Consider the following 20,257-nt stretch of genomic DNA (forward strand, 5'->3'; position numbering starts at 1 on the left):
CTACTAGGAATTGAGGCAGAATGAAGTAAGCAGAACAAGGAAAACAATATGCCTAAGGACTACCTTAAGGTAAATGGAACAGAAAACAAAACACCCTGTTTCACTATAGTGATCTAGCTTATTCCAAAGAAGATCTGAGAAAATGTACTTCCCTCTTTTGGAAAAGTGGGAACAAAACTATGGGTGTGGAAAACTGCTTAGAGTGTAAGAAATTGCTGATGTATAGATTTTGCTGAACTGCCTGCTTTCTGTCTTTCTCTCTCCTTCCTTCCTTCCTCTCTCATCCCTCCCTTCCTTTCCTCTCCTTCCCTCCCTCCCTCCTTCCTTCCTTTCTTGGTTATAAAGGATAGCTAGCTGGATAAAGGATAAGGTATCATAGGTATCTGTATTTGGAAATGGTGATATGAAAGCAAAAGATATCAATAAAAGTTTTTTTTAAAAAGTAAGTAAAACTCACTAAGAATCGCTTATAATTGCATAGTTGCTTTAAAGTTTTGAAAGCAAGTTTTCACACAGCCCTATAATATTATCCCAATTTTACTGGGAAATCTGATGATCAGACATTAAGTACGAAATTGGGCTTGTTTTTAAAATATATGCACATAATATGTCATCTCTCACCTCTGTCTTTGCACAGGCCTTCTGTTCACAAGGACTGGCTGAACTACTTTTCTTCCTCCCCTCTGCCTCTTGGACCCCTTGGCTCCCTTCATGGTTCGGATCAAGATACCTTTCCTAATTCCCTCAGTCATTAATGTCCCTCTCCCCTCAGACTTTATGTGTATGCAGAATGTATACGCACACATATATGTATATGTTGTTGTCTTTTAGTCATTCAGTTGTGTGCCACTCTTCCTGATCCCATTTAAGGTTTTCTTGGCAGAGACACTGCAGTGGTTTGCCATTTCCTTCTCCAGCTTATTTTACAGATGAGGAAACCGAGGCAAACAGGGTTAAGTGACTTGCCCAGGGTCACACAGCTAGTAAGTGTCTGCAGCCAGATTTTAACTCAGAAAGATGAGTTTTCCTGACTCCAGGCCAAGCATTCTATCCACTGTGCAAATGTATATAGTATGTATGCATATGTGTGTATGTATCTATATCTATATATTCATAGAGCTATATATTTATTATCTGTGAACATGCTTTAACTCCTCTACCTTCACTAGAATATTAATTCCTTAAGAGCAGAGACTACCTCATTCTTGCATTTTTATTCTGTTCCTAGCACAGCAGCTGGCTCATAATGAATGCCTGTTAATCAACGGTGTATTGTTAATGTTCTCTGCACTTTACATGCCCATTCCACCGATAGATAACTCTAAGTTGTTAGAAAATTCTTCCTTATATTGCCTTTTAGAGAGGCGGTTAGGTGGTGCTTGTGGATACAGCACTAGACCTGGAGTCTGCAAGTACAGAGTTCAAACCCTACCTCAGTCACTTACTAGCTTTGTGACCCTGGGGAAGTCACTTAACCGCTGCCTGCCTCAGTTTCCTCATCTGTAAAAAATGGGGAAAAGAGCACCTTGGTTGTATGAGGATCAAATGAGACAATATTTGTAAAGTACAAACCTTGAAGTGCTATATAAATGCTAGTTATTTTCATTTTTAAAAATTTCCTTATATAATCTACCTGCCAGTAACTTCTACCTATTGGACCTAATGTGTTTAGATCAAAATATTCTTCTGGGTTTTTTGTTGTTTCCCCCCCCCCCCAGTGTATTTACCTTCCTCGTTATAGTGTACGTTCTTTGAGGATTGATTGTGATTCTCTTTGTAACGTGCTCCTGGTGCCTAATATTGCTTTCCACATAGTGGGCACTCAAAGTATGCTGGGCGCTGACTACTCACCTCCCCTGCCAGTTGAGCAAACAGTTTTCTGAAATTGTCCTCAATGTCGTCTTCGTCAACTTCATTCTTAAGGCAATGGAGGAAAAGAAGAACAATGTGATAGCTTACTGAAGATAATCTATCTTCTAAGAAACAAAGAAAAGATGCAGGTGCTTGTCCTCACCCCCCAGCTCCTGGGAAGTCTCTCTCTATCCCATTCCAAACCCCCACTTTCTCTGCCTGTGAACCATGTAGAATGGTTCTAATCACTCTTGGCAAAATTTCAGGATTATTCCTGTTGTTTTGCTTTGGTCTGGCCAAGAGCTGAAAGAAGACTGCCTGGGGCTTTCTAACTGAATGTGGGGATATAATTGGATCAAGAGAGAGAGAATATAAACTCCCTGGGAAGAAGAGATATCATAATTTCTCATAACATACACCATGGCTATTACATATTCCTAAAATAACCATTTATGACCAGTTCTGCTAAGCAAAGTGATAAATAGCTTAGAATTTCCCTGGGCTACTTGAAAAGGATTTTGTCAATGGGCAATGAATATAACCCTTGGGGCCCAGAGAATCCAGGGCTCCTCTAGTTCCTCACTATTCTAAATATATGACAACCACAGTGGTACCCTAATGAGATTGGTGAACAAATACTTAGCCAGCACAGGCTTTTTATCAGTACTACTGTGGACCCTTGGAAAAGAGACAGAAGAGAATACTTACAAATAATCCTCAAACTATTTCCTCTAGAGTAGAAAAGTGGGCTAGATTTGGAGTCATAAGATCTAGGTTCAAATCCTGCCTCTGACCTATGGGACCTCAGGTCTTTCTGAGCCTCAGTTTTCTCATCTATAAAATGAATGGGTTGGATTCAGTGGCCTCTGAAGCCCTTTTTGGCTCTAACTCTACATTCTTAAAGTTCATTTGTGGGGGTTTTCCTTCCTTAACTCTAAAATTTATAATTTATAAAAAATTATGCTAAAGCAAAATATGTCTGTTTAACCAAATTCTTGCTGCATTTATCACAGGTTCCCAATCAGAGGGCTGGAAGAGTCCTTAGGGATCATTAAGTCCAAGGATTTCCACAATAATAGGATCACAGAACACAATGGGATATGAAACACTGATATAAGGCAACAAATGCCACTCCAAGGAGTTGAGGTGCATATAGACTACTCCTGAGATAAAGTGAGGTAGTGGAAATTTTAGAGGAGAAAAGCAGATGATTTTTGTCCTCAAAATAATGACTTCAGGATATACACACAGTTTCATGTGTCTACTTTAGAGAGGAATGAAGTACTAGTGTCCACATTTCTTCATGGGATTCCCATCCAAAATACCTGAAATCCTAAGGGTCTCTGGGACAGTTTGGGAAATACCAGCCCAAATGAGGACTCAGCTCCCCAGCTTTCTAGATGAGGAAATTAAGGTCCAGAGAAGAAAAGCAATTTGCCCAAGATTAGAGATTCAGGGTAAAGGTAGCTGGAGAGTAATGGATAGTGAGCTGGTCTTTGAGCCAGGAGGACCCTCTGTAAAAATGAGGCTTTCAACTTAGCTGGGCTTGAGCACCCTCCCGACTCTCCATCTTTATCCTACAACAGAGAAGGAGAAGAATCATAATAAATACCTCGTCCAAGGTGGCCTCAGTTTCATCATCGACAACTCTGGAAATAGAAAGGAATTATCTATTAGTGGGTGGGAAGTTAAGATGGGGAAGGAAGTGTTTCAGCAGTCATTGCTTGAACTGAGTGAGAAACTTGAAACCAATTTCGATTCAACCCACCCCCCCAACTCTTGCAACAAAACCTACTTTAGAGCCTTGGTGTGTGATAACACTTCCTCAAATATCAAGGGTGGAAAGAAATCAAAGGAAGAAGTCAAGGCCAAAAGGACTTGTAGAAAGTGGGGATTTTTTTTTTCTTAGGGAGGAGTGGTTCTTTAAGAAAGGATGGGTCAGCACCCCAGGCTTAGTTTGGAAATCCCAATAGCTTGGCTGTAGCACCTGCCATCTCAAGAAAGAGCTTTTCAGTCTCCTTTTAAATGCAATTCCCTAAAGTCTCTTCACTTTGCATGACGTGCTATAAAATTATCACCTACTAGCTATGTTCACTTGAGGTAAGGGAAGAAATGAGTGCCTCGGGGCTGTGGTTAACTTGAGTTACTTTGATCCTTTTAAAAGATGCATGATTTCGTCAATGTGCAAAGCAAAACCCCTCCTTACTTTAATAGACAGTTTAGTGAGTTATTGTGGCCAAAAAAAAAAATTCCTCCCTTGGTGACTGTGGGCAAATTACTTCACCTCTTAGTTCCCCAAGCAACTATGAATTACTGAGGAGTTGCCAGTCAGCATCAGTGGATCATCAAATTATAGACTGAGAGGTGGAAGAGACCTCAGAAGCCAATCCCTTCATTCTATAGATAAGGACTCAGAGGCCTAGGGAGGGTAAATTAGTTGCCCTGTTCATATGATATTAAGTGTCAAAAGTATTATTTGAAACCAGATCCTCTTGACACCACAGTACCACGTTGCCTCCAAGACAGCAAACTCTTGAAGGTATTTCATATACTGGGAGTTCTCCACAATAATGAAATCATGAGTGAATATATATATATATATATATATATATATATATATATATAATATATATATATATATATATACACATATATATATTTATAAATACAATAAATATAAACATATGTAAACAGAATAGCAAGTTGTACATAATAGATTTTCAGTTTCATGTGCAATCATTTAAAAAAATTATACTATGTTATAGAAATGCTTGTTTTATCCCATAAATTAAAAAGAAAAAATAAATATAAGGTCTTTTTTTGCATGGTGGGACAGAGAGAGATGCTAACTGTGGCAGAAAAAGAAAGTTCTTATACACAAAGCTGGTGCTTGAATTAAGCTTTGAAATGACCTAGGGATCCTAGGAAGTTGAGCTAAGGAAAGAGTGCATTCCAGGCATGGGGAAGGGTCAGCCAGGGAAAAGGTGGGATAAGAAACAGAGGGTCATGAATGAGGAACAGCAAGGCCACTCTGGCTGGAAAAAAAAAAAAAGTACGTGAAAGGAAGTAAGGCATAATAGTGCCAGAAAAGTAAGACTAGACTGTTAAGTTTCTCAATTAATCCAATCAACAAGCATTTAGAGAGATGGTGGAGCCAGGGTACAGAATGAGACATCTATTTTTTGGACATGACCAATTAAGGATTTTTTTTTTTTGCTGGACTATGCATATTTATTTCGAGTTACATTTCTCTTTATTACCTTTTCAGTGGAATAAGGAGGTGGGTGGGAGAGAAAATAGATTTCTGCTAATTAAAAAAAATTTAATTTAACAGCTGAAGCATCTTCTATTTGCCAGCGGACCCAGACTTATCTGTCTTCATATCTAGATAGACACAGACACAGTCCAAGGCACAGAGCCAACACTCAATAAAGGGTTACTGACTGATTGAACACTCCTCACCAGATAGAAGGAACCTTAGGGGCCAATAAGTTGGTCCTTGAGTGCCATCAATGCAGCTAATAAATAAGCGTGAGTATCCTCTAACCAATAGGTAAAGAAGTAGCTGGGAGATGAAGAAGGAAGAGGGAGAAGGGAGGAATGCAGAGAGAAGGCAATGGAAGAATGGGGTGGGAGAGGGAATAAAAAAAGATCAAAAGACCAAGGGAATAAAGGATGCCCTTTGACTCTACTCGAGTGCTTACAAGTTGCTTAAGCCTGGCCTAGAAGGTACACCTGCTCATTGTGAAAGCTGGAAGAGTATACCCCCGGAGAAAGGAGTGTCTTGTACCTAGATAGGAAAAGGAAAGGAAATGGGGGGGCTTCTCTCCCTCCGTAGTCCCCATTTGCCCCACCCTCTGAAATCCCAACATACTGGGAGTCAGTTTTGTCTCTGAAAAGACTCGGAGGCAGAAATCCCCATTTTTGTGGGGTTCAAAAGTAGAAGGCACAATGACGTATTCTCCGGCAGGCAGCTTGAAGCGGTTCAGCACTTCCCGGAGATTGATGAACGTGTCCGACCTCTCCCTTGCTCTCGTTGTCAGAAAGAAGTTTTTGTTGAGATGCAGGTTGGTCCGACCAGAAAACTGATGGGAAAACATAACCAGAGTGAGAGACAACCAGAGCACTCACTGTCCCCCAGGCCTAGGACGCTAGTCCTTATTTCCACCTCCTGACTTCCCTGGCTTCCTTCAAGTCAGCTCAGATCCCACCTTCTACAAGAACTTTCCCCCAGTAACCCCCTCCACTATCAGCCACCAGCCCATGGCTAGTGTTTTCCTTATTTCCCATTTACCCTGTATATATCTTGTCTGTATACAGTAAATTGCATGTTGTTTCTCCCACTTGACTTATAAGCTTCTTGAGGGCAGGGACCATGTTTTAGCTTTTCTTTGTATCCTCAGTGTTTAGGACAGTTTAGCACTGTGAGGGCAGGGACCATGTTTTAGCTTTTCTTTGTATCCTCAGTGTTTAGGACAGTTTAGCACTGGTACATAGTAAGTATTTAATAAATGCTCGTTGACGGACTGTTAGTGTTGTTGGTGGTGGTGTTTCAGTCATGTCCAACTCTCTGTGACCCATTTGGAGTTTTCTGGACAAAGACAGTGGAGTGGTTCGCCATTTCCTTCTCCAGCTCACTTTACTGATGAGGAAACTGAGGCAAACAGGGTGAAGTGACTTGCCCAGGGTCACATAGCTAGCAAGTATCCAAGGTTGGATCTGAACTCTGGAAGATGAGTCTTCTTGACTCCTAGCCCACTGCTCCAAATAAATGTAACATTCAACTCATCTAAGCTACACAATGACTTCACTGATAGTTCACTGTTAAGAAATACATAAATACTACAATAATACTACTCACCACTCAGGGAATTTATTGGGGTTGCAGGGGGAAAACATGGCTAGATCTGAATCTGAGGACTAGGTTCAAATCTTAACTCAACTGTGTGATCTGCCCATGTCACTTTAACTGTTCTTGGTTTCAGTTTCACCATCTGTCAAATGAGGGGTTCAGACTAGATGACATTTAAGGTCCCCTCCCACTCTAGCTCTACTGGGAGTCCTTTGTACTCCCCCAACACTGGCAGCGCACTCACCACCCCATCCTTCCACAGAGATCATCCTTAGCCTTCTCTGTGTTTATCTTATCCACGGTGCTGGGATTCTGTCAAATGCTGTGGGCCGTATGGTGGCCAAAGCAATGTTAGCACTCAGCAGGCATTAACACACTGCAAACACAGAATCAGAGCCCTGGAGGAGGGCATGAGAAGCCACTCATGTTTCTCTGCAGTACTGCTCCCAGGCTGGCCAGCCTGACTGAGAACAAGGGCCAGAATTCACTCATGGCTTGGACAAACAGCTATAATGCACCTCATTCTTCTTGCTGTGATACCATTATCTCTTGTACTATGGGCTGCTTAGGGTGCCCTCTTGTGTCTTTACATATATTAGGCTTTTTAAGGGATATCATCATACAGTCAGTTCCGCTGTCATATGCCATATATGTGTGGCTAAAAATCACTTCACTATGTGAAGTTGCACAATCAAAACCACAAGGCTTATGGGGAAAATGAGGTCAGTGTACATTAAAAAAAATGAAAGGAACCTAATAAAAATGGTAGTTTTATTCATATTAAATGGTTAAGAAACACATAAATACTACAATAAATACTGGCTGCATGTGCTGCCTTGGTTCCCACAAGCCTTGGGCAGGCAAAGTTAAGAGGAAATCCTCAGGGAAAGTGGGGAAGGGGGGTCAGGGGCCTTGTCCTAGTGGAAGGTGGGGCAGTCTGAGGGTATGGGGTGTAGACCAGACCTCTTCCACCCATAACTCAGACCACACCAAGGCATTATACCTTGAAAAAGACCTCAAGTTTGCCTGTGGAAGTGAGCAAAGGAAGCTTGGCTGCTTGTGAGTTATTATGAAGTGGTATGGTTTTCTACATTCTCAGTCTTTCTCTTGCATAAAATTGTGCATAAGCAAATGTGAAAGTTGTGTTGTATTCATGCTGTTCCTGGATATATCAATCAAGTTGGAACAAATCTGAGTTTTTAAAATAAGTGGTACAGCAGAACTGACTATATTATTTATTTCACTGAATCTCAGTATTGATGAGATTCACAATGACTTTTTTTTTGTCACGCTAAGTAAAGCTGAAATCTTAGCAATTAATCAAATAAGCAAGCATTTATCAAGCACCTACTATGTACTAGGCACTGGAGGTACAAAGGCAAAAATGAAACAGTCCCTGCCCATCTTATACTTAGCATACAGCAAGGGTTCTTAACCTCTCTTGGGTCATTGGACCATCTGGCAGTCTGGTAAAGCCTATGGACTCCTTCTCAAAATAATGTTTTTAAATGCATAAAATAAGCTATGTAGGATTATAAAGAAAACCAATTATATTAAATGTAGCTATAAAATATTTTTAAAATTAAAAAATTAAAATTCTATTTAAAAATTTTAATTAAAAAAAAATTTTAAACATTTGCAGACCCCCTTGAAATCTATTCACAGGTTCCTTGGGGGTCCGTGGATTCCAGGTCAAGGACCTCCTGGTCTAGATGATCTAGGTATGAAGAGGAAGCATAGAGGAGCTCACTTGGGTTATGGCCTCAGTGGGAAGGAATTCCACCAGCCCTATTTGGTAGCTTCTTATTAAAATTAAATGTTTAATTAGGTGCTAAGCTCTGTTATATTTATATGATGGAATATAAGTGCTGCCTCTAAATGTTAGTACTCTAGGGCCAAGCCCTAGTAACAGCTCTGATGCTCAGAATTTGGAGGGCACATTTAGATAGATACATGTGACACTTCAACTCAGGAAATACTTGGGTCTTGGTAGCCTCACTAGAGAGATAGTATAGATGAGAATGAGTCCTTGAAATTTAGCATCAGCGCCCAGTCTTCATATAACTTCTTTTGGGAGATACAGAAGCCCAGGCCTCTTGGCTAAACTTGATTCCCAGAGTCAAAGGACAAAATATGTCAGACGTACCTCCTCAGGAACCTGTAGAGAGACACAAGATACAGCAAACACTTGGTCAGAGAGAGTGGACACTCTATTAACTGTCATTGTGTCTTATACTCTTCCTTTCCCTGACAATTTCAAAGAATAATAATAATGGCTGACATTTACTCAATGCTTTAAGGCTGATAAAACACTTAATATTTGGTCCCTCACAATGTCCACATGATGTAAGTGCTATGGGTACAATTAGGCCCATTTTAAATATTGAGGAAACTGCAGTTGAGAAGTTAAATGAACTGCAGAGCATCGCACAACTAGTGAGTGTTTGAGGCAGTATTCAAACCCAGTTCCTCCTGACTCAAAGTTCAGGGCTCTATCCACTGTATCAAAATGTCAACTACATTAACTTACATGATTCCCACACCCCTTGTCTGCGATTCTGTGAACTCAAAGCATTTACTGATCTGTTCTGCATGCCCTTGATGATGGGGAGGAACAGATATTATTATTATTATCATTCTCATGTAAACTAAGGCCTGAGATATTCAGTGTCTTGTATAAGGTCAAAGTCAAGTTCATAGCAGAGCCAAGCCTCAAACCAAAGTCCCTTAATTCCTAGTCCAGGCCTTTATCTATTATCTACTATAGCTCTCCTATCACTCTGCTATTCCACAGCAGAGCTGCATCCCTATGGGCTTTTCACACTCTTCCTGATACAATCTGTCTCTCATTCCCAGTACTCACTCCCCACTCCCCACTTCTAAAGCTGGGGCATTTTAAAAGGTGACTGATGGAATGATTGAGGATTATAAAATTTGGTGCATTTCCAACATACTAAAGAACTTTCGGTCCCAAGAATCCATTCTGTGCTCATATTTATCTCTGGTCCATTGTTGACATGCAGACTTGACATGACTCTCACATCCCATTTTTCAGATGGGAAAGTAGAAGATAGTACTAAAAAGTGGCTTGTCATAGGTCACCTAAGCTTCCAATAGCAGAGTAAAAAGACAATACAGCCTCTTGGTATCTTGTCTGAGGCAGTGTAGGATGGTCAGAAAAGCTCTGAACCAATAATATTAGCACATATTTCTTTCTTTTTTCCATTTGAAAGTCTGCAAGGGATGAGAACTCTCTTTCCTTGCTCGGTGACCCTAGGCAGATAATTTGACCTTTCTAGACCTCTTATGTAAAATGGGAGAATGATGATAATACCTGTCTTCACCACCTCACAGGGTTAATTTGAGGGACATGATAAAATGCCATGAACAGCATAAGGCATTACACCTGTAAGTTATTAGCATCACCTGGATAGACTTAATTTCACTAAAGCATCCTGGTTGCCCTGCTGTTCCACTTCAATGCTGCCTTGAGACACAGGAGGAGGGGCGGGGGAAGTGCTTAGGCCAGTTCTTACAGCCCCCATACCTGTCTTTAGCAGAGCTATTTCAAAACTCAACTTCTTCAGAAAGGTACAAACCTTGGAGCAAAGGCAGACAAGATGATGGAGCTATGTGGTTCAGGCTCTGCCTGTTATGGGCTTTGTTCTAAAGAGGAACAGGGCTGAAGCACACACTAGGCTATGTCCTGGGAAAAAATGCTCAGTGCTTTGCAACTCTGGTGGGAGTATAATCACCCAATTGTTTCCCCTCTCTCCCTTATAGTCTCCACCTCCTTGGCAACTGGGCTCTAACTAGCCATACACATGGTTTCCATTGGCTCTGCTCCTGACTTCACATTATTCTTAGAGGTAGCCCCAGGACACTCCGTCCCCAGCTCAAATCCCTCTGGAATTCTTTTCATCCCAAGCTGACAAAGGCAAGAAATGAAACAAGGGGATGTCTTCCAAAGCCTGGCTATTTAACCCTCATAGCACTGGCTCTGGGGACTCTATCAGAGCATCCTGCAGCCCCCTGGTGACCCTTGGCCAACTGTTAGGGCTTCCTTGGGTAAGGTCATTCTAGAATGCCTTTGCCATTTCCTAGAACAGTCCTTGTTTGCTGTTACAAACTCTCGGGGTTGGCCTTGCACAAAAGTAGGGGGCCTGGGTGATCAGTAAAAGAGGGAAGGGAGGGAGGAAACCTCCAAGTACGATTATTTCCTCACCTCATAGATACTAAAGCCGATAGTGTGCATATCCTCTCCCATTTTCCTTTGGCGTCGCCGGTGTTTCTGGATGAGGCCCACCAGGAAGGTGCATCCTGGCTCAGAGCCATCAGAATCCTCATCCTCCTCCTCCAGCTTGATCATGTATTGAGGGTTCATCCAGAAAGTGTCTGCCATCACACAGAAGGACAAAGTGTATCACTCACCTCAGAGCGCAGGGGACCCATTCCCCAGTGTATAAGGGACATGAGACACGGCTAACTTGTGGCTAGAAGGGGGGACTGTCATCTTACCTATTAATCCACCCAAAGCACCCCTGGACCTTGACATCTGACCTGAAGAACCTCTGAACCTTTCTATTTGCCCTACAATTGAACTTTCTTTTATGTGAAGGTTCCTCCCCCTATTAGAATGTGAGCACCTATTTTGAGCAAGGCCTGCTTTGCCTTTTCTATTTGTATTCCCAACACTTAGTACCATGGTTGGCCCGTGGTAAGTACTTAAAAAATGCTTTTCATTCATTCATGATTGCACAGATAAAGACTATCTGGGGAATGAAGAAGGGTCTGTCTGTGGCATTTAGATTTGGGGGTAGTCACAGAAGGCCGAGGGTGTAAAGAAATTCAGAGAAATCAGGGGTTTGAGGCAACAGAAAATCACTAATTTGCAACCTTAATTTGGGTGAGTAGCAGTGGTGGTAGAGAAAATGGACTACACACTTATCAGAGTCTAAAACAGTCCTAAATCAGAAGCTCTGCCCTATATATTTTTCTTCTTTTGCCCTAAATTTACTGAGCTGTTTGGAGTACTTTATGTTTTTAAGCTCTGGGAGGGAGAGAGAACACGTGAGACAGATTTCTTGAAATGAAACCTTTTCCTTGCTAGACTCTGGACTGTTGCGCCCCCTGGTGGTTTCCTTCCTTTATTCATCTCTGACTTTGAGTGAATGGAGTTACATAGAAGCAAGCTGATGTGGCTAGAGAAAAACTTGGGGTTACCTTCTTTGATTCTGACTGGTGACCTGCCGATGATCGTCAAGGCAGGAACTAAAGTGGACTTTCCTAAGGTGCTCTGTGCTATCCTACCCCCTCTCCACGCCCCCCTCCCTAATCACCCAAAAACACATACACCTTTTCTATCAAAATCTTCTTTCAAGGTATCCAGAGAGAGGTCAGAAGATCTGGGTTCAAATCCTACCTTAGTCATTTATTCCCTGGGACTCAGTTTCCTTATCTGTAAAATGAAGTAGCTGGCCTAGATATCCTCTGAGGTCCCTTCCAACTCTAAATCTGTGATCCTGATGGAATCCTAAGAAAGCTGCTCCCAGCTCCAATATTCTAACTTCCTTATGGGCCCCAATGAACAGCAGCATGTCCTGATTTAACCTCACCACAGGCCCCTAGACTCAATACAGCCATTTCCCCCAGCTAGCCATTGCCCCCAGACCCAATTTACATATTGAACAGGTGTGTTCTTGTACTCAACCCCAATCACATCATCCATTTGGTCTAAGACAAGGTCACAATACCTAACTGTCCATCTTGACCATTCAGGACCACACCAGCTAGCCAATCGGAGGGCAGCACGACGAGGATGTTTGATCACTGAACCATAGAACGGACACCTCCCTATTAAGAAGGGACCCCTCCACTATTACCTAATCTCTTAACAAAGTCCTTCTGCCTTTTTTTTTTATATTCCCCTATCTCATTTCATTTTTTTTAAAGCAATTGGGGTTAAGTGACTTGCCCAGGGTCACACAGCTAGTAAATGAAAGTGGTCTGAGGCTGGATTTGAACTCAGGCCTTCCTGACTTCAGGGCGGGTGCTCTATCCACTGCACCACCTAGCTGTCCCTCTAGGCAACTTTTTAAGACTACAAGTTTGCAGAGAAGGTGCTGATTTGCATTGGTCGAGGGAGTTTCTTATCCAGGAGTCCTCTATATTAGTGAACTGACAGGTCTACACCCTATCTCTATCCCAGGAGTGGGGACCCTGTGGCCTCAAGGACACATGTGGCCCTCTAGGTCCTCAAGTGCAGCCCTTTGACTGAATCCAAACCTCACAGAACAGATCCCCTTAATAAAAGGATTTGTTCTGTAAAACTTGGACTCAGTCAAAAGGCCACACCCAAGGACCTAGAAGGCAAACATGTGGCCTGGAGGCCATACATTCCCCACTCCTGCATCCCTATATGTCAAGAACTGTTCAAGGCACCAAGGATATGAAAACCAAAAAAAAAAAAGCAACAGCCCCTGCCATTAGGGAGCTTACATTCTATGGGAGAAACAAACAACATGGACTTGTATAAGTCCGTACAAACTACAAATAAGGCAGTTTTGGGGGAAAGGCACTTATTGTTTAACTAGCTTAATCAAACTGATTTGAAACTCATTTACACTAAGGTGTAAATGGCAGGGATATAAGTATAGTGTTAGTACAGTTGAAAAGAATTTAGTTCAGGAGTCAGGAGTTCTGGGTTATAACACCAGCTTTGTCATCAACTAGTGACATGACCTTGGCCAAGACACATAATCTACGTGGGCTACAGTTTGCATTATGTGTACTGTGGTGTGATACTGCAGTTTTAATTTCTTTTGAGGGCCTGTGAGTGTTTTATCATTTGGGGTAGTTGGATAGCTGAATGATATTTTTTTTTGGGGGGAGATGATTGTCCAGAGTAATTTAGGGAAGGGGCAAAAATAAAGTACTGCTGTGTTTGGAGGCTAGAGCAGTAGATAGATTAGGGTGCCTGAAGTCAGAAAGACCTGAGTTCAAATCCATCCTAAGACACTTAACTAGCTGTGTGACTCTGGGCAAGTCACTTAACCCTGTTTGCCTCAGTTTCCTCATCTGTCAAATGAGCTGGAGAAAGAAATGGCAAACCACTCCAGTATCTTTGCCAAGAAGACCCCAAACAGGTTCACAGAAAGTTGGACATGACTGAAACAACTGAACAAGCTTACTGAAGAAAAGATTGGACAGAGGGAAGTTTGGCTGTATGAAAAGCAATACAGAAGAGGGACTTCCCTGGTTCCAGCCAGGATGACAAGGGTGACCTGTCCCTTGGCGTTGTCTAGAACCATTCTTATCGTTAACCATGGAGTTAGAGATGATCCTGCTCAAGGTCTTTATAACACTTATAATGACTAGTAGAGTGCCTAGTACATAATATGCACTCTATAAATACCTTTGGAATGAACTGGGGTGAGCAGTGGCCTTATACAACTGGCCAACATCAAGATAAGGTGCTAAAAGAGATCATACAAATGGGATAAGGACCCACATGTACAAAAATATTTATAGCACCTCTTTATGGGGTGGCAAAGAATTGGAAATTGAGGGAATGCCCATCAATTGGGGAATGGCTGAACAAGTTGTGGTATATGAATGTAATGGAATACTATTGTGCTGTAAGAAATGATGAACAGGCTGACTTCAGAAAAACCTGGAAAGACTTGTATGGTCTGATGCTGAGTGAAGTGAACAGAACCAAGAGAACGTCGTACACAATAACAGCCACGTTGTGCAATGACTAATATTGATAAACTTAACCCTTTCCAGCAATACAAGGATCTAAGACATCTCCAAAGGCCTCATGATGGAAAATGCTATCCATATCCAAACAAAGAACAATGGAGTTTGAATGCAGATCGAAGCATATACTATTTGCTATTTTTTTCTTCTGTTGAGTTTTGTTTCCTCTTTCTGGTGGTTCCTCCTATTGGTTCTAATTCTTACTTACAACATCACTCATGTGAAAATATGTTTAATAGGAATGTGTATGTATAGCCTATATCAGATTGTGTGCTGTCTTGGAGAGGGTGGTGGGGAAGAAGGGGGAGAAAAATTTTAAACTCAAAAGCATATGGAAGTGGTTGTTGATAAATCAAAATAAATTAATAAAAAAAAGATGAGGTGCTAAAAGATGTGATTTCCTTCTCTTCTCCTGTGTCCTATTCTTCTACCCTTTCTCCTGAGATTTTTTTTTTGGGTTAGACAATGGGGTTAAGTGAGTTGCCCAGGGTCACATAGCTAGTAAGTGTTATGTTTCTAAGGCCAGATTTGAACCCAGGTCCTCCTGAATCAGGGCCGGTGCTCTATCCACTGTGCCACCCTAGCTGCCCCCTCTCCTGAGATTTCTTTTGGAAGTAGTACAAGGTCAGGGCACATCACGTTGTTGATAGTGATAACTTATTAACATTTTGATAGCACGTCAAGATTTACAAAATGCTTCCCTAACAATAACTCTGTGAAGTAGGTAGTATACATGTTATGACTCCCATTTTTTTACGGATAAGGAAACTTGAAATATGCCAGTGCCCCACTCTCCTTTCTTTGCCTTTTAGGCTTTTTTCATGCTCCCTTCATAGCTGGCAGAAGGTGAGAGATATCTGGAGGTTGGGGGAACTGTCCTCTGAGTACTCTCAAAGTGAGAACTAGACGTCTCTCCCACGGGTTCAAGTTCCGAATTTTTCTCTTACTTGGGTAGTTCCTGCAGCCCCCTGCAGTAGAACCCCGCCTCCAGGTCCCGTCCATCTTGGTGAGTCTCCACTTCTTGTAGGTATCACTGATTAGCGTGTCTGGGGTTAGGTTACAGATCTCTAGGCGAGAATAGTGCCTCAAGAAGTCACTGAAAGACATCCTGCAGCAGAAACACAAGACAGGGTTTCTCTCAGTAGGTCAAGAGAGAGAATCTCTGTGAGACCTTTGAATCTCCCAACATGGCCTCAGAACAATAAGAACTGACAGTTAAAAATTTTCAACGTGCTTTACATACATCCTCTCCTTTGAGACTCGTAACAACTCTGTGAGGTTGGCACACTACAGGTATTGGTACCCTTGTTTTATAGATGAGGAAACTGAGATTCAGAAATTAAGTGTCTTGTCCATGACCACATAGCGAATAAGTGTCAGGGTGGGATTTGAACTCTGGGGTTCCTGGCTTCAGGTCCAGGTCTCTATCCACCACACCATGCTGACTTTCAAGGTATACCATACCATCTCCTCGCCATATCTTGTAAGTTGCTTCTAGGATCTAATAGAATGGAGGGCACACACTGAAAGCCCACTCAATCTTTACTGAGGGACTGAAAACTCCTAGAAATTGTGGGTGTGTCCCACTATCACCACTGTATTCTGCTGAGTTCTGAACAGCAGTTCCTTTGTTTTTTCTCTGTAAAGCACCTCAGTATCTTACTCCATTTTAACAGTCATATGAGGATTAAGCTGTTTCTTGCATTGGACTGTTCAGTGAAGTACTTGTGGGGCCCCCATGATCTGGGAGCCCTCAGCCTAATACTCTTGATGGCTGGGCTGGGCTTTGTGCTATATAATTTTACAGTAAAACAAATTCTGGAAAGTGTACAATTCTCTGTGAAGCCCCAAGTAAGCTCACCAGAATTCTCCATCTTCATATTTCCTGGTTAGTCTCTCCCTCTCATCGGGGTCTATGCTGTTCCAGTTAGAGCAGCTGAAAAGTGAAAGTGGATCAAAGTTAGGAGTGCTAAAAGTTGCTGTTGCAGGGCAGCAGAGGGAGCAGATCAGCTTCAAGAGTTCTGAAAGCAAGGAAGAGAGTGACATCCACTTTTAACTCTGAACAGGCCTGTAGATATCAAAGGGTAGAGAATAAAACACAGATCAGAGGAGAGAGGAGGAAGAGGAGTGGAAGGAGGGTAGTGGTCAGGAGGGGAATCCAAAAGTCACCAATCAGAAGCATGAACAACAGCTACCAAAGGTTTGGGGGCAGGGCAGACATATGGCTTGAGCCTCAAGTTCAAAGCGACCTCAATGTTAGTAGGTGAAAAAAACCATCAATGTTCAACTACAGGATATGAGCATTTTAATGGTCTCACTATGCTTATCATGAATTGATATTGCACGAAGGTTACATTTTTCTTCAGTAATCTGCATCTGAACTGAAAAATATTAGAAAAGCATTTATTCAATTAAAAATTGCCTCCCTTTTTGGGGTGACCTGTTTTCTTTCTTTTCTTTCTTTCCCCTCTTCTTCCTTTCCAAATCCTTGAGTCTCTCTATACCTCTCAAAGCCCTAAACCTATCAGGTAACTTTCATAACACAGACGATTCTGAAGCATTTGCCAACTCTTTTTGAGGAGGAAGGGCTTGTCAGGGAGAAAATCTTATAGAGGAATTTTATTTAAGTTCATTCTCTGCAACCTATGTGGGAGCAGGAGTGTCTTGGTAAATGTTTAACAACATGTTTAGCTCCAAAGAAAGTATGCAGGACACACTTTAAGTCTGATCCGCATTATTGAAGTTTTCCCTACTACTCTCTTAAGTCTAGGCCATCCACACAACAACAGATCAAGCCCTAATCTGTAGCATTTCCCGACTGCCCAAATGTAAATGCTCACACAATGGAAATCTAAAAATGCACTGAGCCGTAGCTGGCTCCAGCAAGTCTCTGCGATCCCTGGCAGACAGCCTTCCAGGGAAGCTCTCTAACTTGATTTACATTAGTCCACAGAGAGTAGCTCTGGGGCCAAGGGAATGGAAATGACATTGTAACTGCTGGGTTGGAGGGAGGAGGGAAAAGGACGAGGAGGAAGAATAGGGGGAGAATGAAGAACGTGTGTGAAGTTCTGGAGAAACTAGAACTGGTTTTCATTGCAAAAAAGCCCAGGGCACAGCAGACCTGCTTGCAGATGTCCACCAAAGGTCTAGCTGCCCCAGGCCTGGTCACCAAGTTAACAGCCTTGGAACGGAACAAGCGTCTCAGCTGGGGTTTTGCGTCAAGAGCAAGTTTCAATTTCTTGGTGCCTAACAGAAGGGTGAGTTTGAGCTTGGAAAGGGATTTATTCGGGGGGGGGGTGGAGAGAATCATCCTTGCAGAAACTAGGAGAGAAGTACCACCATCTTGTACACTGGATCCCTGGGCCCTGCAAAAAGAGACCCAGACTACAGCAAGGGTCAGTTTCAAAAGTGCCATCTTATCCTCTGGACCCCATCCAAGCTTGGGGGTAATGATGATAATAACTAACATTTATATAGTGCTTACTATGTGCCAGGCACTCGTGCGAAGCTTTATACACACTATCTCATTCAATTTTCACAACAATGCTAGAATTATATTATATCCATTTTACAGTTGAGAAAACTGAGGCTGAAAGAGGTTAAGTATGCCCAAGGTCACAGGGCTGGTAAGTTTGTGAGGCCAGATTTGAACTCTGGTCTTCCTGACTCTTTAACTAAGTGCTGACAAACAGATTTGTTGAGTTGTATTGAATTTGAAGACTCCTCCTCTTCCTCCTCCCACTAGCTAACATTTATATAACACCTACTCTATGCCAGGCACTGTGCTAAGGCTTTACAAATATCTCATTTGATCCTCACATCAGCCTTGGAAGGTGGGTGCTTTTATGATTCCTATTTTATAGAAGAAGAAACTGAGGCAAACAGAGGTTAACTGACTTGCCCAGGGTCATACAGAAAGCAAGTGTCTGAAGTTCGATCAGAACTCAGGTCTTCCTGACTCCAGGCCTGGAGCTGTGTGTGCTGTGACACCACCTAGCTCGGGGAGGATGGGGGGAACCTGGGGCCTTAAGGCCACATGTGGCCCTCTTTGTCCTCAAATGTGGCCCTTTCACTGACTCCAAACTTCACAGAACAAATCCAGTTACTAAAAGGCTTTGTTCTGTAAAACTTGACTTGGTCAAAGGCTGCACCCAAGGACCTAGAAGGCCACATGTGGTCCCCTACTCCTGACTAGCTCATGCCCACAGACACCATATTTCTGTCTTTTAAATCATTTCAGACTGTGCCTCATTCTTTAGCTCATTTCATCATAGCCCAAAGGATGAACTCAGAGCATCCTGCTGGTGTACTCCCAGGCAGATTCTGGTCTGAGGTTCTTCATCCTCAGCCCTCCAATTTTAAGCTTTAGCACAAACTCACTTGTCACTCCACTTTCCAGTCCATTCCACTTCTCCCCAGGGGTTTCGGATGCGAATGAGCTTCTGCAGGCTTCCTCTAAATTCCACCTGGTCAAGTTAGATGGAGAAAAGGGAGCAGAAGACAGAATTAAGCCTGGTGTCACACAGGTTCACAGCATTCCCCTTTCACTGCTCCTCCTGGGAAGGCTGCCAAACTCCCTGGGGTTCACCTCCTTCTCCTCATCTCCCTTTTTCCTCCAACAACTCTCCGTATACAGGGGCAGGATCACATCATAAGTTGGAGCGGGTTTAAAAAGCTTGGTGTTGGCGTCAACTAATAACATCTCCTGTTTACATGGTAATTTAGGATTTCCAAAGCACTTTCCTCTCTACACCCCTTTTAAGAGAGGTAGGATGAGTATTACTATCTCTATTTTCCAGATGAAGAAACTGAGAAACAAAGGGGTTAAGTGACTTGCCCAGGGTCACACAGCTAAGAAATGTCAAAGCTGGGGCTTGAACTTGAGATCTTCTGACTCATGTCCTCTATCATAACCTCTCCTTACTGGGGAAAGGAAAGTTATGGCCAGCAGGGTGCTACTTTTACTGAAGTGAGTACCCATAAAATGCCTGCAGGTTGAGTGTCCTCAGAGAGAGGGTTTTTATTTTACTGTTCAATCATTTCGCTTGTGTCCAATTCTCTGTGACCTAATTTGGGGCTTTTCTTGGCAAAGACACTGGAGTGGTTTGCCCTTTCCTTCTCCAGCTCCTTTTACAGATGAGGAAACTGAGGCAAACAAGGTTAAATGACTTGCCCAGAGTTACACAACTAGTAAGTATCTGAGGCCTGATTTGAACTCAGGTCTTCCTGACTCCAGCCCTAACACTCCATCTGCTGCACCATCTAGCTGCCCCCAGAGTAGATCAGAGTAGTTCACCGAATTCATGCCTCCTTGTCTTATTGAGGGGATTGAGAGTGTAAACACACCAATTCAATTCCCAGCTCCCTGTGACTCTCAGAATAGCTTTGGTATAATTGGTTATAATGAGTGAGATATAGCTTTGTCATGATATATTTCTGAGAGGTTCTTAAATTGTGAAAAGAATACTGGATACACACAAGTCAGTTAACTGTGTGTGCCCTTTGATCCAGCAATGCCACTACTGGGCATATATTCCAAAGAGGTCAAAGACAGGAAAAGGACCCATATTTATCAAGTGTGTGTGTATGGATGTGTGTACACACACAGGTATACGTGCATGTATATAGACATGCATATGTCTATATACATGTACACATACAGAGAAAGAGACAGAGTATGAGTAACTTCATTGTTATTGTTGCTAAGAACTGGAAACAAAATAGGAGCTCATCAGAGAGTGGCTGAACATTTAGTGGTATGTGAATGCAGTGGAATGTTACTATGAGAAGTGA

The 20,257-nt window shown here is 42.3% G+C and overlaps 1 protein-coding gene across 1 annotated transcript in view; it reads right to left on the bottom strand.

Annotated features, from left to right (window-relative positions):
• CAPN2 (calpain 2) overlaps positions 1-20,257 on the bottom strand; it is an 88,330-nt gene that overhangs the window by 12,947 nt on the left and 55,126 nt on the right. The window contains exons 7-14 of the mRNA XM_020982187.2: positions 18,845-18,930; positions 16,326-16,400; positions 15,412-15,572; positions 10,929-11,098; positions 8,850-8,861; positions 5,722-5,936; positions 3,464-3,500; positions 1,852-1,917 (exon numbers count right to left, since the gene is read on the bottom strand). Of these exons, the coding sequence (XP_020837846.1) occupies positions 1,852-1,917; positions 3,464-3,500; positions 5,722-5,936; positions 8,850-8,861; positions 10,929-11,098; positions 15,412-15,572; positions 16,326-16,400; positions 18,845-18,930 (822 nt within the window). The remainder of the gene's footprint in view (positions 1-1,851; positions 1,918-3,463; positions 3,501-5,721; positions 5,937-8,849; positions 8,862-10,928; positions 11,099-15,411; positions 15,573-16,325; positions 16,401-18,844; positions 18,931-20,257) is intronic.

Source organism: Phascolarctos cinereus, unplaced genomic scaffold (genome assembly GCF_003287225.1).
Source record: "Phascolarctos cinereus isolate Bilbo 61053 unplaced genomic scaffold, phaCin_HiC Scaffold_5;HRSCAF=322, whole genome shotgun sequence".
Taxonomy (NCBI): domain Eukaryota; kingdom Metazoa; phylum Chordata; class Mammalia; order Diprotodontia; family Phascolarctidae; genus Phascolarctos; species Phascolarctos cinereus.